The sequence below is a fragment of the Chaetodon auriga genome, chromosome 15, assembly GCF_051107435.1.
Source record: "Chaetodon auriga isolate fChaAug3 chromosome 15, fChaAug3.hap1, whole genome shotgun sequence".
NCBI lineage: Eukaryota > Metazoa > Chordata > Actinopteri > Chaetodontiformes > Chaetodontidae > Chaetodon > Chaetodon auriga.
The window spans coordinates 3,799,002-3,823,228 of NC_135088.1; the positions used below are offsets into that span (position 1 = coordinate 3,799,002).

The 24,227-nt window shown below is 46.7% G+C and overlaps 1 protein-coding gene across 3 annotated transcripts in view; it reads left to right on the forward strand.

Moving 5' to 3' along the window:
• gria4b (glutamate receptor, ionotropic, AMPA 4b) overlaps positions 1-24,227 on the forward strand; it is a 91,708-nt gene that overhangs the window by 37,609 nt on the left and 29,872 nt on the right. For 2 of the 3 annotated variants that reach the window (XM_076749924.1, XM_076749923.1), the window contains exons 3-9: positions 5,755-5,994; positions 12,891-13,075; positions 15,772-15,825; positions 16,537-16,695; positions 20,227-20,394; positions 20,847-20,951; positions 22,463-22,573. In XM_076749924.1, coding sequence (XP_076606039.1) covers positions 5,755-5,994; positions 12,891-13,075; positions 15,772-15,825; positions 16,537-16,695; positions 20,227-20,394; positions 20,847-20,951; positions 22,463-22,573 — 1,022 coding nt within the window. Of the gene's footprint in view, positions 1-5,754; positions 5,995-12,890; positions 13,076-15,771; positions 15,826-16,536; positions 16,696-20,226; positions 20,395-20,846; positions 20,952-22,462; positions 22,574-23,686; positions 23,809-24,227 lie in introns of those variants that run through there. The other variant, XM_076749925.1, reaches the window with a different exon arrangement.

Consider the following 24,227-nt stretch of genomic DNA (forward strand, 5'->3'; position numbering starts at 1 on the left):
GAGCTGCAGTCGGTGTGTGCGCGCTCTGACCTGTTTGTGCAGTGGAGTGTGAGGCCAGCGGATGCAGTTTCAGGGTCACTGCTGGTGTGGGACTAAATGGACCAGTCCAGGAGGCCGGCCTGTCACTGGCGGCCGCCCACTCGCTGTCAGTACGACTGCTGTCACATCACGACTAGGTCACACGGAGCAAACTCTGCTTGATACAGCTTGACTCTGATGGATCGCTTCTATTGGCCTCTGCTGTCTCTTTGCTCTGCAGCGATCCTGCTCGGGACTGTCTGTGACGCTTTGTGTCTCAGAACACATGTGGGACGTGTCACATCTCAGACTTCACTTTGACATTTTTCTGACATTTTTTCAGGTGCGGAAAAATGGGTTTTCCCAGAAGCTGCGGCCGTCGCTAACAGGCAGCAGAGTGTGTAGCTAAAGAGTTAAATGAGTTAAATATTTCATCAGTATCTATTTCTTATTAATATCAAGTATTTTTCCCCATTAGATCCAGTCAGTTGCACATATTTAATTATGCATTTCACATTTTCCCATTAAAAATTTCTCATTTTTCACAAATATCATACTGTACTCGCTTCATTTAAGTAATTATAAAACTCCACCTGAAGAGCAGCGTGACGTCAGGCGTCTCGACACACTTTAACTCTCTGAGTGTTATCGACTAAACCCTCCTGCGTCCCAGCAGAGACGCCTCACTTTGACTTGGCATTGTTGATCCTGTATGAATTAATTTAATCTACACAGACAAAAGTCCAGTGACGTCTGCGCCTGATGTTTATATTACTCATTAAGTCACTCTAGAGGTCCATCGGGCCAAAGTTCAGGCAAGTCTATGAAATCAGCCAGTAGCTGGACTTTATCCGTCACATCATCAGCCAATCAGCTGCTGTGTTTAAGCAGCAGATGTCACAGATGTGTGAACTGCATCAATTGATTTTCTGTTTGACCACTTGGAGGCGACAGAACGAGCTGCTCACACAACGTTATAGAGTTTGTGAACGTGTTAGCAAACAGTCACCTGTTTACACATGAAACAGCATTAGCATCCACATGGAGTCGAATGAATGGAAGTCCAGAATTCACTCTGCTTTTTGCTCTGTTTGATCTCCACCACCTCCTGAGGATAATAAACGTTCAGCTAGTCTCTAACTTCGCTGTTGACTCATCAGACATGATACGAGTCCTCTGGGATGCGCTTGAGAAACATGAAACCTCTGTAAGGTTTGTGGAAACAGATTGTTTTAATGGACCGATCAATGCTTTGGTCATTGTCTTATTGATTTTAGAGTACTGATGGCTGTTTGTTTATGATAATCATGAGCTGGAGATTGTTTTGTGCAGTACCATAATGGTGTCTCCACAGAAAGTCCATATTCGCTCATCAGAGGAGCAGTTTATCAATAAAATCTGATTTCAAGGTTTTCAAGGTTGTGGGTGAGGCAGAAACATGGGTTTGATGTTGTTTCTTAATGCAAAGTCTTAGTTTGAGAATTATCTGAGTCGTCATTACAAGACCTTTACTCTGAAAGGACTCAGTGTGGAGTTCATGGTTAATGATAATAAACTTTATCTTTTATATTAAACTGTAACTTTAGTGCCTGCATGTTGTTCTGGACCCTGACAATAATTAGCCCACAGTTCTGGTTCATACATCGCACTTCTGGCTGTGCAAACACTGACTTCTGGTGGTTAAAGATGATAATGCTAGCTAACGTCACAGCTAGCACAGCAGGCTACATCAGTACGTCGAGTGTGAGAGGCGTGTCGCACAGCAGCCGAGGGCAAAGATGAGCGATAAGAAGTTAAAGGTGGACCCTGAACGTAGGATGTTTAGGCAGACGTCGACTCGTGGTTACAGTTACGACTTCATTCCTCCCGCAGGCAGATAATCCTCTGACACGGCAGCCAGTTTCTCACTCCCCCACATGGAAACTGATTTCCCCATCGTGCTTTAAACAAACAGACTTCCATAAAACTTTGACTCCATTATTTCAGCGTTCTCTTGTAAAACTGTGCAAAGTGGCAGAGATTTGCCCTGCAGACACCACATTCTTCACAGTAAGCGCAGATCCTCATCTTCATCAGGGAACAAACTCAGCGGTGGGCCGACGCGGGCCAAGCTGCTCGCTGCTCCTGGTCCTGATGGATCCCTTCTTCGTCGCCGAGGCAGTCTGTTTTAACGACACCAACAGCACTCATCATCTGCCATTTGGCTTCTGCTGTAGCTCGTCGCTGCTCTGTCCGCCGACGGCCTCTCTGGCAGCTCCTCACTGTGCTTCACTGCGACCTTGAAGGCATCCTTTGTTTCCTCAGAGCTGGACTCAACACACAGCCAAAACCTTCATGGCATCTTCCAGCCAATCGGACGGCTGCTTCAGGACTTCCAAGCACTGATGATTTGATGATGATTTCAGAACTTTTTGGTGTTGAGAAGATTTTTCTTTTAGTGCGAAGTTAGAGTTACTTAGAGTAATGAGGTACTTGTACTGAGTACTCCATTAGCTTTACAGATTTGAGTACTTCCTCCTCCTCTGGCTTTTATTTTTCCGTTTAAACTGGAAATATCAGCAGCGCCACTGTACTTCCTGTTCAGTAAAATCAGTCCTGTTTGTCTGACTGTGTCCAGGCTGGAGAGGCAGCAGTTTGATATTTACCACAAAGTGAATCCTGTAACACGATGTGACACATTATTTAAAGGCACGCTGGCAACAGTTGAAATACATTATTATTGGTTATCGTGGGAATATTAGTCTTGTTTTTGATGAATTATCAGCTTTGATAATGAAACTCTGATGACATGAAACAAGCGGCAGTTAGAGACAAACTCAGCAGAGGGAGACAGAGTCGGAGTGAGCTTTGATCTCAGACCAGCGGGCGACTTCACGTGCTCGTTAATATGTTGTTAATCAAAACTGGTGTTTCTGCTGAACAGCACGCATCAAGAGCGAGGGTGTGTGCGTACGAGGACTCAGAGAAGTGTGTGTTCGTGTGTGTGCGTGTGTGTGTTGATGCCATCCCATCCCTTGAGGGGACATCAGTGGGCTTTGTGGATTTTCCAACCTCTGGACTCCTTTCTTGGTTGAGTGGATGCTCTCTCTACCACGAATCCTGTGAGCCTTCATCCCTCAATATGGACACGCACGCACACACACGCACACACACACTTACAGTAAATGTTACTGTGGTGTTCAGGGAGTCAGTACATGCGTGTGCACGCGCACACACATCAGAAAAGCTTTAATTCATCATCTCTCGTCCTTATATTAAGAGTCTTTCCATAAAGCTTCCACACTTTATTCTTCAAGTCTTTAAAAATGAACTGTACCTCCATCAGCAGGCTGCAAACAGAAGAAAACAGCGGCTGGTTCAAACGAAGGCCCGCCTCTCCCTGGACAGACAGCCAATCATACTTTAGGATAATGCGGTGGTCCATCCTGGTCCTGTCCTCTCTTAGGAGAGAAAACTAGAACCCAAACAGAGAAATGTCTGTTTCATATTTCTGTTTTCCATGACGGCGCCCCCTATCTGTGCAGTAACCAATCAGAACATTACAGGCATATTGGCTCTTTATTGGTCATTATGAAGCACTTTTTAATGCCTTATTCTGCATGACCACATTCGACAGCTGCTAGACTGCTGCTTATTGATCAGAAGAACCGTTCCACATCCTCAGCTTGTTTGTTCAGGTCCAGGTGTCGCTGCTGCAGGTAAATGCGTCTGCAGTGAACTTTCTACATCACACCTGTTAAAAGTTGCATGTTGGACCACGACTGACTTCCGGACGAGTGAGAGTCAGTGTGAGCAGAGAGAAACTTTCCCCTTCAGCAGACAATGGTGAAAAGTCTTCCAGTCAAACATCGCTCTGCACAGCGAAGGTCAAACATCCAGCTGAAGCAACGATAAGCAAAGTACATTTTTGACCGGAGGGGAAGCTGGAACTTTAAATGCATCATGAACTTCCACTGTGAGGAAGGATGTGAGTTCATTATCTGAGATAAAGACGGTGTTTTTCCAGTCACGTTTAATTCTTCAGATGCATGACGGCAGCATATTTGCTGTAAGATCTCCTCACCAACACTGAGGCCGACTCTAAACGAGTCCTGACACGAGGAAAAGCAAACTTCAGCTGTGATATCACAACAAGCCCAACAACAGCACAGTCCTGACTGCCGTGTTTCTCCTTCCCGGCACCTCCATGTTCCTTAATTGTGTGTACAACAGGAGACGCGTGGCTTTCCTCGCCGTCTCTCTGACTGTTGTCTTGTTTGTCTCACCGAGGGAGGAGGCTGCAGGCAGATCACAGCAGCCTCTACAGCAAAGTGCTGCACTCTGCATGGAAACAATGGGTTTGTCAGTAAAGCAGCCTCCCCACCCCCCGTTTCCCTTTAACAAGAGGAACATCTTGAGCTCTTCCTTCAGTTTGCCGCTCGCTCTGATTCTCCTCGTACCCGGAAACTGGCAGAGGATGCTCATTATCTTCCCTTTCTCTTGTTGTGTGTAAAAAGTGGGCAATTATAGCGCGGCTCTTGTAGACAGCCAAACCTTTCTATAATGAGCAGATCTCCTTAAGCAGCACACGCTGCGTATGTGTGCACAGCAGAGCTCGTGTAGACTTTATGATAATGCAGAATTTCCATTTAATTCAAAGTCTGACCAATAAGAGACAATAGATGCAGGTTGAGTTTGTGCTGTTTGATGCCGTGGAGCAGCGCGGCATGAATGCGATGTGTTTTGTTAATGGGGAACGTCCTCTAGAATATATCTACACAACAACGAGGGGAAGATTCAGCGCGCCGCGAGGAAATGTTGGTACTGTTGTTGCTGTTTAAATGAGGGAAGAGAACAGCTTTTGAGATGAAAGCACGAGAGGAAACGGATGCGTTTGGTTTTGATCTCTGTTTACTGCATTCAGCGGTTCTCTTGAAAGGATTTAAAGTGGTAATCAGCGCGATAATGGTTTGTTATTTTGTCTCCAGTCATGGTGCCAAGTACAGTATTCATCGCTGGGGTGATTTTTGCTCCGTATTTTCCCGCCGTCACTTGTCATTCAAACACTGAGCGTACTTTTATCTTCATCATCTGCTCAGGTGCATTTGTCAAAAATGACGGCTATCACTGCTCACGTTAACGACCCAGTTCTTCTTCTATTCATCACAAGCTGGAAGCGTCACTTCATGGATTAGTTTTCTGGTGTTGTGCCAAGATTTGTAGCATTTAGAAGATGTTTCTCTGGAGATGAGCCCTCATTGTGTGTGTTGTTGATGTTTTTCCTGTTTTGTTTTGCTCCTACACAATGAAATTACCATGGGAGAAATGTGCTTAATAAAACAAGAGTTAACTGATTCGCAGCCTTTTGTTGTAGAAGTGTGTGGATGTCTGATTTGAGAATAATGAATTAAGATTTTAAAAATGCATCATGTTTAAAGATGCTTTGATATTTCTTTATATAAACAGTGGCTCAAATGACGCCGCTGGGCAGTTCCTCTCAGCTCTGCAAAAACTGTTAGCTCTTTAAGGTGCTTATATGTCAGATGTGGTGTTGACAGCTTGCTCTGCTGCCCCCAAGTGGCCACAAATAGATCAGTGTAGCTTTAAGTTTCATTCGTGCCTGGAGGGATGTGGATCATACTGACTGTATAACCGACTAGAAAGAAATAAAAGGTGCTTTTGAGTCTTTGTGGGTCGAGGTGAAAACCTTCTATCCTCTTCTTTATTAATGATGTTTGTTGTTGTGTTCCTCCACAGTTTGCTCCCAGTACTCCCGCGGTGTCTTCGCCATCTTCGGCCTGTACGACAAGCGCTCGGTCCACACGTTGACGTCCTTCTGCAGCGCCCTGCACATCTCCCTCATCACGCCCAGCTTCCCCACCGAGGGCGAGAGCCAGTTCACCCTGCAGCTCCGGCCGTCCATCCGGGGGGCTCTCCTGTCCCTCCTCGACCACTACGACTGGAACAAGTTCGTCTTCCTGTACGACACCGACCGAGGTGAGAGCTGAGGGTGGACGCGTGTATATCACCTTTAGGAGGATGATGTAACAGTGGCAGCATGTGTGCGCCTGTACTGTAATTACTTCCAAGAAAACGACAAAATGGACGTGGCGAGATAGCCGCAGCTCGCTTTAGCTACAGCTAGAACGAGTCTACTGACTGCTCCTCTCTCAGCTGTTATCTGTAATTAAATATATCCATTTTGAACAGTTTAGTTAATTTTTCCATATAACTGAAAAAAAGTTTATCTTTAGTTTTTGTAATGAATTTAATTAACCTGCTCCCACTGAAAATGTATATTTAATGCACAAAATGAAACGTTTCCACATTAAATGCATAAAAAGGACAAGACCTATGTTATTTAAGATAAGATAAGATAAGATAAGCTGGGTACTTTAACAGTAACTTTCCTTCTCACACGGTGGATGCAGCCGTCTGCTGCTGCTATTGTTGAGTTGTGTACTTCAAACAGGTCGAGGTAGCGGTGCATTTGATTCGATCGCCTGTCAGTGGCGTCATGAGAAACATCAGATGGTACTTCAGAGACAGAGTCAGCGAACGTGAATAAAACTTTATACGTTACCTCGTCGGAACAGTCAGACAGACTTTCATCAGCATTATTTAACACTGAGGACAACAACTCCCATGATCCCGTGCTGCTTCATGACATCATCACACTGTGTTTTCGTTGACAGCAGCAGAGACCGTCAGCAGGCGGTCACACGCTGTCCTTCGGCCACAGCGTCTCTGCTGTTACACGTTAGCGTCGATCCTCTCGCCGACTCGATTCCCACCTGAAGTCCTCTCATCCGTGTGTTTCTGTTTCTTTTTTCTTTCCCGCTTCATTTTTTCTGCCTCACGCACCCTCACAGACAGCCCCCCCACCCCCCCATGTCACATTTCCATTACAAGACAGAATGGATATGGGCTACTGCCTGGATCACATCTCCACATCTCGCTTTCATACATTTTCCAGAAGGTAGTCAGGGCTTTTCATTCCCGCTCTGCGCTGCTGTGTCAGTGAATGAGAGATGGGCTGGAGGGGGGCTTCAGAGTCAGGACCGTATCAGGACGCCCCCCCTTCAGACTCATTCCCAGACTCTTTTCCTCTTATCTCAGGTCGGACACGCTTGACTGGGTAAAAGCCTCCTCTCCTCTCAGCAAAACCGACTCGTATCTGATCAAGAGTTCTCCAAAAACACAACAAAGCTTCTTTGAGGCTGCAGACCGTCTGAGGACACTCGACCTGTTGCCTGAAGCCTGGGTCTGTTATCACAGCTGATTCTGGATCAGCATTAGACCGTGGTGATGTTATGATGTGATATCTCAACACTTTAGTCTCCTGCTAATTCAAAAGTGACTGTAATGATTATTTCAAGTGCTGGAGACATGATGTGCTTTCTGCTGCACATGCAGGTTGACATATTCTCCTCTGGGGATTATTTTAAAACTTCATTAAATCAGTTTTTGTAGCTCAGTAATCTCCCACTTTGTATTAGAGTCAATGCTGTATCTTCATTTAGAGATTTCATGTCAGTCATTTGTGCTCTTGTGGTGAATTTGGCCACTAGAAATCTAAACAATCCAGATATCAAAAATCTGGTTGGGCAGGTGCTTCCTACAGCTTGAATGGGGATAAAACATCTGCAGCCAATCAAATGAGAGGCTGGTGCATTGACATGTGACGCCTGCAGGCCTGTCAGAGCTGATGTGCAGCAATATGTTTATAGAAACACGAGCACGTCTGTTCCAGATGACCGACGGGCGTCTCAAACTCTGCAGAAACACCTTTAAAAGTGGCGTCAGCAGCACGTTGTCCGACCTGCTGCAGGCCCTGTTACTGTATCTGACCGGCAGACGAGGGTCTTGTTCCTTCCACAAACGCAAAATGGAGAAAATTGGACTTGACATTCAATGACCAGAAACCTCTTTAAGGTTTGATCATGAATAAGAAGAAGTGTCACAAATCCAGCTGAGTCTCGTAAACCTGATATTGAGGCGAAGGCTTCGTCCTGTGGAGACGACCTGAAGCTCAACTGTGTCACATCTGTGTGGAGTCACGTGTTTCTTACAGTTCAGGTTTCAGATTCATCAGAATCATTCTGTTTGTCTGATTGTTTTGTGGTGACAGCTCTCCTGATGGCTCTGTCCACGGTGCTGAAATCCGTCTGCAGAAACTTATTTTCGCCGACTGATGGCTGATGTTTGGGCTCCGACGCTCTGCTGAAGCCGCTGTCATGCTAACAGTGGGAAACGCCGGCTGTCAGGGATATGACACAGGAGATACAGCAGATATGAAAAACAGGGCTGGCTCACTGTGGGGGGGGGGGGGGGCTGCTGTTGAAGGAAATGTGCTGATGACCTGGAGTTTTATTCGTCAGTGCTGCTGTTTATTCCACACTGGATAAACCTTTTTATTGGGATCCTTTATGCTGTTTTTCTTTCAGTACTTACAGGCAGTCTTTCAGTCGTCGTCCTCCTCCACAATCCGTCTTTCCTCTTTATTAATGTGATATTCCTCCTTTCCTTTAGTGTCCCTTACTGCTTTATTTTGCCCACCAGCTTTCGCTGATCACTGGAAATCTGTTTTGCTGCCTGGCACAGCATGAAAGCAAATTTCTGCACAAGCATTTCTCACAATCCTCAAAGTCATGAGGCGTTCTGTCCGCAACGGGCTGCAAAAGCTAAATGGAGAATCACTGTTACTGCACGACTTTTTACTGCCTCTGTCCATGAAGGAGCAGAGCGGAGTACTCAGGCAGGCTTCCATGTTTTAAAATCTCAAATAAGAGAGTGTGCGAGTGCACGTCAGCAGCGCCGGACTGTATGTGCATGCATTAGCGTTGTGTGTGCGCATGCGAGTGCTTTTCAGAAGGCTTTTGGGTGCAGGCTGCAGCACTTTGGCCTGAGGATTTTTTCACACACGGGGCCAGGCATTCATCCAGTATTGACTATAATGTAGAATCAGCCCACGCATGGCTGAGCTCAGTCAATGGGCGCCAGTCTGATTCCCTGCATCAAAGCACCACAGATACTGTAGCAGTGTGCGTGCGTGCGTGCGTGCGTGCGTGCGTGCGTGCGTGCGTGCGTGCGTGCGTGCGTGCTGTTCCTATTAGCCTTCCTAGAGTTCCCGTAAATACATACACACACTCACACTAATAAAGTTAATACAAATAGAATGAAATATCAAACAAATCCAGGAAATTTGATTCAGGAGAGAGGAGACAAGGAAGGAGGTGACAAGAGGAGAGGAGAGGAAAGAAGAAGGCAGGTAACAAAGAGTATGAAAGGCAAGGGGAGGAAATAAGGAGGGACAAAAGGAGAGGGAAGGTTTCAAGAGGAAACACAAGCAAGGGAGTTGAAATGAGGGAGAGAAAAGGAAAGGAAAAGAGATTGGAGGAAACAGGAGCAGAGGAAATAAGAGGACAGGAAACAAGAGGAGAGGGAATGATAGAGGAAATGACAAGTGAAGGAATAGAAAGATGAAATAAGGATGGAGGAAAGAAGAAGAGGACTCAAGAGTAGAGGAGACAAGAGGATGGGAGATGAAATGGAGGAGAGGAAAAACAAGAAAATAAAAGAGTAGAAGAAGAAAAGAAATGAAAAATGAGGTGAGGACCGAGGAGGCGAAGGCATGAGTCAAAGAGGAAATAAGGGAGCAGAGGAGACTATGTTCCTGCTGCAGATGGACTGGCAGTGGAGTGTTCAGGTCGTGATGAATGGCTGTTTTTAAAGGTATGAGCGTCTCTGGAGAGCAGGACTCAGTGAGGAGGAGGGAGGAGGAAGGATGGAGGCTCAGCAGACAGTTTCATCACATCGGAGGGTGAAGACGGGACAACAGGGAGGCAGAAATCACACACGTGAACCCAGATGTGCACTTCCTGTCCTCCTCTTCCTCACTGCGCTTCCATCGAGCTCTGCTCCAATCAGCACAAAGCGCTCACACCAGTCCGACCTCAGCCGCCCGTGGCCGAGTCTCCGATGCTGATGCTGATTGCGGCTGGCTGCTGCTGCACATACGGCCCGGGGCGGCACATTTATCAGCTGGTAATCAGCCGGCCCTCTGCACGCTTTGCTCGCCCCGACTGACGCCGCCGCGCTTTCCTGCGCTGTGTGCACAAAGGGGCATGATGGGATGTCATATTTCTACACGCTGCACAAGCAGCTCGCTCCAGCTGCTGTAATGTGTCAGCTCTGACTCCTGATGCTGATTCAGTTCTAGTCTTTTTGATTTTTTTTTAAATAATTCAGAGCTTTTGGTCAAATTGAAGTCATAAAAATGTCGTTAACAGATGAAATCATAACACCTGTCAGTTTACAGATCAGCAGGTTGATTTCAGTCACAGCTGAGGAAACTCCAGCTGCTGAAGAAGACAGTGTGATGGGTTTGAAAGCCCAACAAAGCTAATAAATGACTCGACTTTTTACGTCTTCTAAGGGCTCTAATGTTGAGAGACTGTCACAATGTGCAAAGCTACAGAGTCGCGTAGCTGAGCTGCAGTTATCACTAGCGAGCTAATCGGCTAATCTGCTAAATTCGCTGCTGTCTATGCGTGCTGTTATTGCAGCGTTGTCTCATTGTCTGGAAGCCTTTATTCAGTTTGTTTCACTCCGTTTACGTTCACGGTGACAAGGTCTGACAATGAAGAAATAAAGCAGGTGAAAGTGGAAGAGTCATATTGTTGGAGGTCGTAGGTCGTCATCGCTCTGCTGTGCCTGAGCGTCACAGAGCTGCTTGCATGGCTGCAGAGTTTACGTTTTTAAATCCTCATCTCCTGAGAAAAGTTGTTTCAACATTCAGGAAGTGACGTTAAAAATGTTGATTTTAAGCCGTCTGAAACTGATTCAGGAACAGATATCATCATTCCACCTCCAACCTTTGTTATTTTATACGTCACACCATCCCTCACACCTCAGACCAGGCGGATGCAGGTGTAGAAGTCAATGGTTCCACACTAACAGCGAGCCAGAACAGCTGCTCATTTGTAGCTGAAGCAACTCCAGTCAATACAGTCAATAGCAGCCGAGAAGCTGCAGCTACCGCAGGGAGTCGTGTTCGGCCTGTTGGTCTGTGGCCTGCACACACTCCGTCCTTTGTATTACCTTTATTTGTCAGGCACCATGAACAAAAACCTTCATTTCAAGCTTTGAATCAGATTTAGCTTCCAGGTGCTGTCATCCTGCAGTCCCTGGGCAGGTAGACACAGACGCCACAAAGTAAAGTAAGGTAAGTAAATAAGGTGTGTTCACACCAGGGGAGCTGCAGGCTCTGGATGTCTTCAAAGCTGCCTCAGTCGTTTCCTGCTCTGGGTTTTCCTCCTTGGAGAAAAAAAACAGATGTACAGTGTGAACATGGACTCAGATCAGTTAACAAACAGTTCTGCTGCTCAACAGCTTCAGACCTAAAATCCAACTCACAGATGGAAACCGCAGCTTGTTCAGAGAAGGCCCAGAGAAAACAGGTAAACAGCAGCCGAGTCAACAGGAGGAGCCGATTGGCTGAAACTTCTCAGTGGGCTGTTGGATGGATCGATGAAAGCTGCCACAGATATCTACACCTGAATTTAGATAAAGGTGGTGCTTTGTTTAGTGCTAATTAGCAAATGTTAGCATGCAGACACACCAGGCTATAACAGAATGAGGTGGTAAACATGAGGCGACAGCAACACGCTTGGGACAGGAGCAATAAAGACTGGGAAAGTTGTGGAGGCTCCAGAAACACCTGTCTTGAACCAGGTCTTCCTTCAGGAGTAACTGAGGACAGTCTGGGATGATACACGTGTGTGTGTGTGTGTGTATGTGTCTTTCCATTTGTGTGTTGTCTCACCCAGCAGTCCCTCCTGGCCCAGACATCCCTCTAATGGGGAGCAAGGGGCTGGGAGGGGATGGAGGAGGTGGAGAGGGAACCGGGTTGCCAGAGCACAGGTTAATCCACTAATTGGAAGCAAAGGGAGACGGGTTGCCAGATTGTGATGGCCACCAGGAGGGGCCGTTTAAGGGGGACATCTGTTCCTGCTGGAGAACAGCCGCCCTCACAGCTCCCTGGTTTCCTCTCTGACACTCATCTTCTTTATACACAAACCTGACAGCGAGCCCCCTCCCCCACCCACTCTCCACCCCCCACCCTCCTCCGGAGTCTGGTGTTACATCCGAGCCGGTTTCCCCAACCGGACCAAAAGCCTGGATCGACTGGGACAAGATGAAACTAAAAGCATTCAGGGACACTTGATGTAACAGTAGAAAATGTTTAAAACATCTAAATCTGGATCCAAATCACACACATTGACTCTTACGGGAAGACGCAACACTTCTCATTCACATGGACGCAGCAGATCTTTGGAAGATCATGAAAACGTAGTAAAATCTCAGTGTTAAAGGAACCCTGCTGAGTTTTTAAAGCGCCATGAAACAATGTTTTGATGAGCGAGTCCCATCACACCAGCACGAGGACTCAGGCGACACACACGCGTCTCTGCTGTTGGTTTCATGCAAACACAGCTGGTGGCGATAACGAACCGAGAAACGAAGAAGAAGCAGAAGGAGGAGAAGAAGAAGAGCGCTCGCTAGCAAGAGAAAGACAGGTTTCCTTAAAGAAACACTTTCCAATAATTCAACTGCAGCTGAGAATCCAAAAAAACACTTTTTATGCTGACCGGTTTGTTAGCTCATCACTAAGTTGGGGCTCCAACTGCCTGGCTTGCCTGTCCACAAGCCCCGCCCCTGCAAACATAAACAGAATCCTTGGGGGGTATTGGCTCTTCGAATCGATCAATAAGCATTAGTTTCATGTGTGATGTTGGAGCTCAAAACTCATTTCAGGTTCTCATGTATTGTTAAGCTGTTCCTGTGTTGTCTTTGTCCCCCCTCTGATGCGTCCTGTCTCACCCCCTCAGGTTACGCCATCCTGCAGGCCATCATGGAGAAGGCGGGACAAAACAACTGGCAGGTCAGCGCCATCTGCGTGGAGAACTTCAACGACGCCAGCTACCGGCGACTGCTGGAGGATCTGGACCGGAGACAGGAAAAGAAGTTCGTGATCGACCTTGAGGCGGAGAGACTGCAGAACATGCTGGAACAGGTGATGCCACCGTGGCGTTTAGCTGGTTTTGTGTCCTTGTCTTTGCCGTCCTTGTTTATCTGAGGCTGAAGACGCTGACGGTTTGCTTCTGTGCACTTGCTGGTTTTTGTCACATTTTCATGCTTTTTAATGAAAAACACAAAGAAAAAGCTTCCTTCTTTGCAGTCTGAGGTCTCCTGACTTACAAACGTCTCTTTCTGTGGAGGAAACGCTCAAACAGGCAACAAGGCTGATCTCAGTGCAGTTTAGAGTCAAACTTCCTGCTTCAGCTTTGACCGACCGTCATGATTTACGTCATCAGGCTGAACTGTCGTCAGACCGCTCGTGGTTTCATACTGACGGCAGCTTCTCTGTTTCCACCATCTCAGCAATTAACTTAATGAGTACAATCTTATCTGAACTGAAGGAGACGACGGAGAAGCTGAAAGAAAACCAAAAAGTTGTAAGCAGATTTATCCTTTCACAGCGTTTTTCCAGGAGAGTAATATGATGCAGAGGCAGCGGTTTGATGAGCGATGACAGAGAGAATATTTATTTTCTTATTTTTGAAAAAGAGGAAAGTAATGAGACATTTCCTAAAATCCCAAACTCTTTTTATTAGATCAGCAACATCACCTGAAACGCTGAGTTTACTTTCCACTCTGTTTGTTTCTCTGTTTTTTGAGCGTGTTTGTGCTAATTAGAAAGTTTCCAACTTGCTAACAGTCTGTTCTGATCTCCGGTGGTGTTATTTGGCATAAGCACACTCAGAATATGAGGTGCACCCTCCTCCTCCTCCTCCTCCTCTTCATCCCTCCACCTTTCCCTGGGGCAACTGGTGTCTCTGTAATTGTTCAATTATTCAGGAAATCTCCACTCAGGCATCTGTCACAGCTCTAACAGTTTACTTTGCAGACGTGTCTCTTTGTCCTGCTGCAGACTTCCTGCTCTGTCTCCAGCTCGTGAAGATGCTCGCCGCTCAGAGTTTCTGAACATCTATTTTAGCTTGTATTCGTGCCAACTGTCATCCTGTTCATATTTACATCTCGCCAAACTCTCCTGATCCAGGGCGAGGACTTGAATACCTAATTGGGCCTCATTAGCTGCTTATTAGCAGCACGGTCAGTACGTATCAAGGCTCATAAGCAACCAGATGTTACTTTGAATGTCAGAGTGTGAAATCTCTGAATTCAAACTGGTTTCATTTGCAGATGGAATATCGTTTGCTGGCAGCTCATTTGCAAGTTGTACAAACTGTACCAGAGCTGCAAAACTAAGGAGGGCACGAAGACTGTGTTAGCTTAAAGTTAAAATGAGTTGACTGAAAGTCACCAGCAGGTGCGGCGGAGCCCCGTTCAGACGTCTTCTCGTGTGTCAGCAGGTTTCATGTGCGAATGAGCAACAAAGTCACTTTCACTTCAAAGTCAAAGCAGTCGCATCTGTAACATTTCAACATGACGCCGGTCTAAATGAAATGTCAGCACATTAACCTAAAGGCTGCACACGGTTAATGAAAGTGAAGGGAAGCAGCTGACAGCGAGAGAGAGAAACTCTTTTCCAAGTCATCGCTGTTCTCCAGCAGACTTCTTCTGTGGTGCGCACGTGAAGGCCGTCGAACAGTGACTGTAAGTAAAGATGGACGACACGTCTCTGCTTCCTCCTGCTGGACAAAAATGAAGCCAAAACATCCAGATGGAGGTGCTGCCATCTTGGTTTGGTGATGGAGCTGCAGTATCGAGGTCCCGCCCATCCACCCACCACAGCTGTCAATCACGATGTTACACCTGCTTTTTTTACAGCATCAGTAACGAACATGCATCAGTATGAGAAGAACTAGCTAGAAATGTATTTGACGTGTTTGGCCTGCCAACATGGAGGGGGCGGGGTTTATGACTCGTCTTCACTTCCTGTCATGTCGTCCATCTTTATGTACCGTCACGGATCAAACCAGCCAACTTGTATCTGCTCTGTGCTGGTAGATTTCAAAGATTTTTTACAGATTTTTTGTTTTATTTTCAGTTTTAAGATCAAGAAACTGTAAACAAATTGAGTCTAATTCACAGACGTCACTGTTAAGAGTTTTGACTGAAGCTGCTTTAATAGTCCCATTGAAGGGACGCTTTAATAAGAGCAAAGTGACTTATTTCCAGCCTCTCGGTGACGTGGACGGATGCTAATCTCTCCTACAGCTACGTGTTGTGATTCAGACTGATATAATAGATGTCTTTTCATATTTTAATCTTGCATATTGCAGCTGTGAGAGTCCACCAGCGGCAGAGTTTCACCACCTGATGCTCAGGTCTCGACAGCGGCGGAGCTGAACTGATATCAATCCGAGCTTTTCTCTCAGACTCAAAGCTTTTTTCATCTTAATTCACGCCCTTATTAACTGCACGTCCGGTGGGATTTAGCAGCAGATGTCAGCTTTCAGAATCAGTTTTTATCACTAAGATGCAGCTCTGTGCGTGTGTGTGTGTGTGTGTGTGTGTGTGTGTGTGTGAGTTGTGTCTTTCAAAGTGTTTACTTCCTCGGTGAGATGCTGACACGATGGCCCGTTCATTTGTTCAGACGTCCGATCTTCTATGGATTAAACCTGACGGTCGCACCGCGTCAGGACGCGCACGCTCGCCTGTCACATGCATGGTTTAATGTAATTAACGTATGCTATGCTGTAATCCAGTCGGATTAACGTTGAGCTCTGCTCCGCCTCCTCGTAGATCGTCAGCGTGGGGAAACATGTCAAAGGCTACCATTACATCATGGCCAACCTGGTGAGAGGAAATGATGCTCTTCTTCTTTGTTTGTTTGGTCTCTTCTTCTTGCTTTCTGCGTCCTCTGTTGTTTCACTCATTTGTTCAAACAGTGATGTGGTATTGATGTGCAGACAGTGTCTTTAAAGGACTTTCTGGCTGTAGGAGCAGATGCTACAGAGGATAAACGACACGTGTGAGCATCAGATTCACTGATATGAAACCAAAGTGGTGAAAAAAGCTAATTTTTGCACAAAAAGACTCTAATGTTGATTTGGTTTGACTTACTCAGATTACTGAAGCTTCAAATTAATTTAATCCAAGTGCCTTTTTATAAATGACAGAACGAGGACTGTGGATTTGTCCCCCGTCTCTATTGGCATCACGTCACAAAAGGATTTCTTAAAGGCCGGTATGGACAGTGTCCATGTGGACATTATATTAAGATGGACTTGAAAAAACGTTACCTGTCCTTCAACAACTGCTCAGAAAAATACGTTGAAAACAGGATCAGGGACCTGAATCTATTGAGGACATGTTCATGTCCCTGTATGATGGTCCTGGATCAGTTTTAGATCCTTTAGATGTGTTTAAGCTACTGTAGTTTAATAGTTCAGAGCTAGCCCGAGCTAACGATGCACTGAAACTCAAATCATCAGCTCTGCAGCTGTCAGTATTTTTCTCGTTTGTGTCTCGGCCCATGACCGCTCTCTGTCCTCGTTGCCCCTGAAGGGTTTTAAGGACATCAACCTGGAGCGCTTCATGCACGGCGGTGCCAACGTTACCGGCTTCCAGCTGGTCGACTTCAGCAACCCCATGGTCATCAAACTGATGCAGCGCTGGAACAAGCTGGATCAGCGGGAGTACCCGGGCTCGGACGCCCCACCCAAAGTACGTAATGTCAGAATCACATGAAATCACATCAGATGTGGCACAACATCCTACTGTGGTTTAGGGCGGGAGCTCAGTGGTGCTGTTCAGGATAAATGAACGTCCAGTGCATCAAATCTCTGCTCTGGAGCACCAGCAGTGAGGCGTTTCACGTCAGCCAGCCGTGACGGAGGGGGCTGCAGAAGCTTAGAGTCTGATGGAGTCGATGGTGTCAAAACAGAGTCTGTGTAGTTACTCTCACTGCCAGAAGGGGGAGACAAAGGCTCCACACTGAAGGTTTAATACAACAGTACAAAAATACTTCACTACAAGTAAAAGTCCTGCATTCAAGAACTTAATTAAGTACAAAGGCATCATCAGCAAAATGTATTTAAAGTAAAAGTACTCGTTCTGCAGTAAAACGTCCCCTGTGACTAATATACGACATTATTAGATGAATATGTAAGCAGTATTTTATTGTTGCTTCAGGTGGAGCAAGTTTTAACTACTTCTCACATCTTTTTATGAGCTTATTACATGTTTTATTTATGTGAAATCTGAATCTGAAACATAACCAGTATGCAGTAGATAATATATATATATAACATAAAGTAGCAGAAATTACAGTAACAGTACAGTAACAACAGTATTGCAGTAACCTAGTCACTTTGCAGCACTGCTGCAGCTGTGAGCAGAGACTCTCCTGGTGGAACATTTTAAAAAGCATCATGTGATTTTAGTCCTTCCTGCATCAGAAAGCCACCCGTCAAATCCCACACTGAGCTTTTCAGACAGTCGGCGAATGAACCGAAACCCAAAGTTACCTACAGGATGAGAAATGCAGCTAAAACTGCGAGCGTGTGCTGAGGAACGGTGGGCAGTCACGTAAGTTACAGGCGAGATGTAATCGATGGGCTGCGATGGGTTAATAAGAAGCAGCAGACTGAGACCAAGACGAAGCCGATAATAAAACACATTCGTGAACACACAAGACCGTCATCACCTTCAGCCGCAGTCTGCTCCGCCTCGTCCACCGCTGTCCTCTGCAGAGACGTGACAGACTGACCCACTTTACGTCCTCCTCGGGCCCACCGAGCGTAAACGGCGCCGGGGCAAGAAGGCATCACGCCACGCGGTCAGCAAACGCACCGCCTTCCCCCACCAGCAAAGATTTCTGTTTTAAACGGCAGCTGCAGTGGAGCGGAAACTGAGTGTGTGTGTGTGTGTGTGTGTGTGTGTGTGTGTGTGTGTGTGTGTGTGTGTGTGATGGGTTTGTTTAAATTAAAAGTTTACACCACGGGGTGATATCACATGATATGATGTGTGTGTGCGCGTGTTTGTGTTATTTGCATGTGTGTGTGCGGTTGTGTTATATGCATGCGCGTGTGTGTGTGTGTGTGTGTGTGTGTGTGTGTGTGTGTGTGTGTGTGTGTGTGTGTGTTTACCCCCTCTCCATTTCTTGATAAATTGCTCTCTCTCCTGGAAATCCACTCAGACTAAATTACTCTGCTCCCCATTAAGTTTGTCCACAGCCTGAGTCACAGTCAGTCCTCCTTTCTTCTAATATATTAACACCGGCGGTGAGTCGGGCCTTGTTCTAGCGTGTTTACTCACTCTGCAAAGACAAATGTTAACGCCACATGTTTAAAAGTGCCAACAACCTGCAGGCGGTGAACTAACGAGAGAGTCCTGCTCGTATGTTTGACAGCGAGCTTTGACGTGACGGGGAGAGTCGTGGAGACCCTCGGCCGGCGCCCCTGGTATTAATGAGCCTTCTTGTTCTGTTGTTCCTGCTCGCATTGATCAGATCTCAGAGTGCAGGTGAGGCAGGTGGAGCTGGTGGCCTCAAAGTGAGGGTCATGTGACAGATGAGGACAGCTGAAGACATCTGCAGGCTGCTTTCTGGCTAACTTTGCTAACAAGGCTCAAGTTTCTTGTGCACTAACAGTAAAACCAGAGCCAGTGGAGATGCTAGCTAGCACAGATGCTAGCTCAGCTTCCTCATCAGTCACATGATCATCGTAGCACCCTCTCCATTGTTTGATCCTGTATGGACTCCACTTCTTTTTCCCTCAGGAAGGAAGGGATTGTCTGCAGCAGCATGTTGGGTTGATTGTGTGCGTTTACCAGGTTGAAAATGTTTTTTAGAGTTTGAAGTTCCTTCGTCCCTTCATGCTAACGTTAGCAAAGGAGCAGCCGTTTTAGCGCCTCCTGTTGAAATGCTGCCCTTCAGCCTGTCTCTGGCTGCTTCCAAAAACCAAAAACTTTATGTAGCCTGGTTCCAGACCTCTGAAACATCACCATTTATTCAACCAATCAGAGCTCTGTAGGTTGGATTAAGAAAGGGGACGCGAACTTGCAACACAGCTAACTCGCTAACCAGCCATATTCATGAAACATTAGGACGGATTAATGGCCACAAACACGGCGACACTCGTGGATGAGACTGACGCAGCTGAACAGGTTGTTGAAAGTCGACTTACTCGAGATTACGGATTACATTTATACTTCTGCTGGAATCCTACATGTACAGTATGCATGGAGGCGTCAGCAGGTTGGACAGGTTGAACTCCTCTCGGCTTGTGTTCGTGTCCGGTCTGAGCAGTGAAGATGGAGACCCTGACTGGTCGTGAGTTTATCCTGCACCTCCATTGTGTGTGTGTGTGTGTGTGTGTGTGTGTGTGTGTGTGAGCACTGCGTGCGTGTGTGTTGCTTTGGGCAGCTTGTCAGAGTAACGGGGGGATAGAGTGCAGCAGTCTCCGTAGAGAGCCATAATGTCACGGTGAGCAGTGGGCTAATGAATAGGAGCCACCCCCGGCCGGAGGCGAAGTTAATGAACTCCTGCTAGCCGGGATAATTAATGCCAGACTGCTATCCGGCTGGACAAAACACTCGCCTTTTCCCTTTCTTCCCCTGCTCTCTCTCTCCATCTTGCCGCCTTTTCGTCATTCACTCAATTAGTTTTCTGCCACGCCAGAGGTGAGTTTTAGGGAAATGTACGGCTCATGATGGAGAAAGCGATTTCTGCAGACGCAAATAATCAGAGGCGACGCGGAGTCTTCAGGTCACGGATAGATTAGGGGAAATTGGGAGGCTTACACTGCGGGGAATACGCTCTGCCCTCCTCCCTCTCCTCCTTTCCATTTGCAGAAAATAATGAGCAGAGTGAAGCTGCTGCCTCTCTGCAGCAGCCGGCCGTTATGACGTACCGCTCGGCCCTGCACAAACTCAGCGTGCTCTCACAGGCGGACAGTTTCTCACGTCTGACCAGCAAATACTGCAGAATATTCAGCCCATCCAGCTAAATCAGCACTTAATTGGCCTCATACCTTTTTCTGGTGTGTGTCCTGTCGCGCTGGAAATGCCTGAAAGAGACAGAACAGCAGGGCGGCCTCCAGGTTACAAAGACTGGAATTTACAAATCAAACGGTCCTTTTAATAAACTAAACAGGCAGAGTTGAACCGTAACTCCGCTGCAGTGTTTTCATGTGATAAGCTTGTTCAGCTGAACCCACGCACAGCAACGACTGATCACCTCCTCTCGTCTCCCAGTACACCTCAGCGCTGACGTACGACGGGGTGATGGTGATGGCCGAGGCCTTCAGGAACCTGCGCAGGCAGAAGGTGGACATTTCCAGACGGGGCAACGCCGGTGACTGTCTGGCCAACCCGGCCGCCCCGTGGAACCAGGGCATCGACATGGAGCGCACTCTCAAACAGGTGAGCGAGGAGCAGGCTGGTTGTTTGCAGTCACATGGTGTTAAATTCAGACGAAGGGCCGTTATCCGACTCAGCTCCTTGTTTTTTCAGCATTTTTCCGTCAATTTCTTGCATTTTTCTCAGAGCGTCCTATGCAGAAAATCACTTCCTGCCCTCCATCTGCAGTCCGTGCCGTCTGCAAACAGCCTGCATCATAAAGTCAAAACATTCTTTCTCTCTTTGCTTCTATCGACTGTTTTTTTCATTGTAAAACATCTTGTAAAAAGCTGTTTCATTGCAGACTGACCTGAATGGTTCTTGATACGCTGAAGTTATTCAGGCTTTCTGTGGAGTGAATAAACACCATTTATCACTGTGTGTGTGTGCGTGCGTGTGTGTGTGTGTGTGTGTGTGTCTGTGTGTGTGTGTCTGTGTGTGCGTGCGTGCGTGCGTGTGTGCGTGCGTGTGCGCAGGTCCGGTTGCAGGGATTAACAGGTAATGTCCAGTTTGACCACTATGGCCGCAGGGTCAACTACACAATGGACGTGTTTGAGCTGAAGAATAATGGACCCCGACGGGTAAAACATCACACCACGCTGCTTTCATACGTGTTACAGATGAATATTTGTCCATGTCTGTATGTTTTCTGTATATTTTAACTCACTCAGTATTTAGGTATGTGAAGTAGCCGAGGCCTGAGACGACACAGAACGCAGTGAAGCGTTTTTATTGTCATCGAGCAGGCTGTAAAAAAGCTTCAGCGTCTGTGCGTCTGGTACGAGAGGATGGATGTCTGTGGATTCAGGGACAATGGGAAAAAGAGAAGGAGAGCACTTGTGAGAGGATGAAATGAAATGGAGAGCAATCAAGGTGGAGGGAGGAGGAGGAGGAGGAGGAGGAGGAGGGGGAGGCAGGAAGCAGAGAGGAGTTCCCATCAATCAAAAGCTGCTTTGGCCTGTCTTCCTGCAGCACAGCGAGGGTCCTGTCAGGACACGGTGTGTGTGTCACAGCCTCTCTCCTACATTTTCCATGTGCCTCAATCATCCTGATGCCCCAGCACGCTGGGAGCTATCGGCCAATCACAGTTCTCCGCTCCCTCTGGCTTCCCACCAGCAGCGGCCAACCGGCAGCCAGCTGGCTCGCTCGCCGTCTCGCTGACTTATAGCCGCTTGTGGTTGCTGTCAAAGCTCTCGTCTATTCTAAGATCGATACTTAAGTTTGACAGAGTATTTATAGGTATTGGCTTTTTATTGAAAACCACGCAGCAAGCGATACTCCCCGCACAGATGATGCTAATATTGTGACCGCAGCGCGTCACGGCTGTCAGCTCCGGTCCGTCAGTCCGACCCTGAAGGACTTCTGGAAGACGACAGTAAAATCAGATGAACATGAAATCGCTTCTGACAGAAAGAAGCAGCACGACACGGATCAGGACTCTGCACGAGGGCGTTTCAGCCGAGGCCGAAGGAAATCGACGTTAGCGCTCACGACGTCCTGATGCTGTGATGAGTCCAGAGCTTTCAGCAGCACCTCATAGTCTTCATCAGCGTGTTAAACCAGAACTTACTGTTCAAAAATGATCATCATGAACAACCTGGTGCAAAAAAAAAGTATCAGAGATCGGTTGTGTTTCCTTTATTCTTCTTTCATGACTTAATTCTCATAAAATTAGGACATTTTTCAGAGGGGAACAACATAATCTCACCTCAAGAGTCCACTTACTGGATTATTGTTTCCTTTTTGATCACTTGTATTAGCTTTCTGATAATGTTTGTTAGCCTTTGTTAGCTTTTTGTTAGCTTTTGTTTGATCTCTGATCACATGATGACGCTAAAGACCTAAAGACGCTAAAGAGGAAAATACAAAGAAACATGTGAACAGTCCAGAGTTAAAGAAGTTTCCTCCTCATCTGTACTCTGCTCTCATGTTGTATCACCATCACGACCGTCATGTTTCCCACACACAAAAACATTTTGTCCTTGTTTAGACAAAAGATAAATGATAATGACGGTCGTGATGCAGCGTTGTGTCGTGTATGAGGACGTTCACATCGACACGTACGAAGTCTCAGATTGAGTTTTTCCTGCAGATCGGCTACTGGAACGACGCAGACAAACTGGTGCTGATCCAGGACTCTCCGCTGCTTCCAAATGACACTTCTGGCATGGAGAACCGCACTGTCGTAGTGACCACCATCATGGTAAGAGTCTGGCATGTTCTCAGCAACACACACACACACACACACACACACACACACACTCACACACACACACTCACTCTCACACACTCATGCATGCAGTCATATCGATTTGTAATGCCGGGAGACTTTATTATCTGGTGCTCCTGCAGACCACACAACACCTCCAACATGAGGAGCTGCATTCACAACAACCTGCTTCTCCCTCACCACCTCTCCTCTGTATGAACATCACTCTCAGTATTTCCACCTCTACACCGATGAACCTTGTACTCCTGAGTATTTGCTCCTGTTTGATGCTGTGTTTTATCATTGATGCAGACATAATGTAGAAGCTACACCTTTCTAGCTGCGTAAAACATCATCAGTAGCCTTTAGAGCAAAGAGTGAAGAGCTTCTCTGTCGTCACTGAAAGGGTAGAGATGCCAATTATCCACCATTAGCAGCCTCAGTAGACCAGAGTACAGGAGCGACAACAAGAGAAAATAATCTCCACCCAAAGGTCCGATTATGGAGCCAAAACTCCAACTTTTCATCACACATAACTCCTCAAACATTGATTATATCCAAGGATTTCTAGTAGAAGTATCCAGCGGAGGACAGATGAAGATGCACACTCTCATGCAATGCTCAGATATCAGCTGTTCACCCACGAAGGTCCTTCTGTTGTGTTCTATGACTGACCAGTTCAGGGATCACATACGCTTCGTTACACCAGTATAAAATCAGTGGGAGACTCCTAAAAAAGGGACTTTCTTTTTATTACTCCAGTAGAAACTTCAATAAACCGTCATCCCACTCCAGAATCAACTACCGTCACTTAGATTTTCTTTTATTGCACCAATAAACATCCCGACACGCAGTCAAACAGCTCGTTAAGCAGCTGCCGTCACTGACGTTTTTGTCCTCATTGCACAGATAAAAGAGTCCCAATCAAAGCATTTTACACATGACTGAAATGAATGGCCTGTGCATGGCATGTGAACCTCTGGCTGCAGCAGTGACTCTGACATGGCTGAGCAGCCAGATGTTGAGCGTACATGTAGCAGCTGAGTGGAGGAGGGAAGGAGGTGGGAATGGAGAGTCTCAGCTCAGCACAATCCTCCCTCTTTTCAGCCCCTGATGCGGAACCCCATTTTAAGAAACTGAGCCCCAGTTGGACGCAAGCAGGATATGAAAGCCCTTAATGGCAGAGTGACGGACACAGCAACCCGAGCCAAAATGAAGCCTAAAGACTCGAGAGGAGGGACGCGGCGCCTGCGTTAATGGACGCCCTATTCAGAAAACTGAGCAAGAAATGGAGCCACTCAGAGCCGTAATGGAGCCCCTCGAGAGGAAAATGAAATGCAAATGGAGGGAAAAAGACGCTGTCTCTGTTAAGGACGGTCCTCGTGGACGACGGACGGACGGACGCTGGGGCTGAAATGGTCTCCAGCTCCTGACAGCACAGTGTCTGTTTACCAGCATAAACAAGCTGCCACTACACCTGTTTGTGTGTGTTGGACTCATACATTGTCATGCCCGGTGTGTTTGTGTGGCCAATCACAGCTTGAATCTCATCCTGGTTTGAATCTGTAATTTTTGCGAAGATCTTTGGACCCTGAGCTCTGAAGTGAGGCGCCGGCAGAATGTGAATATACATTATGTTTAAGTGAAT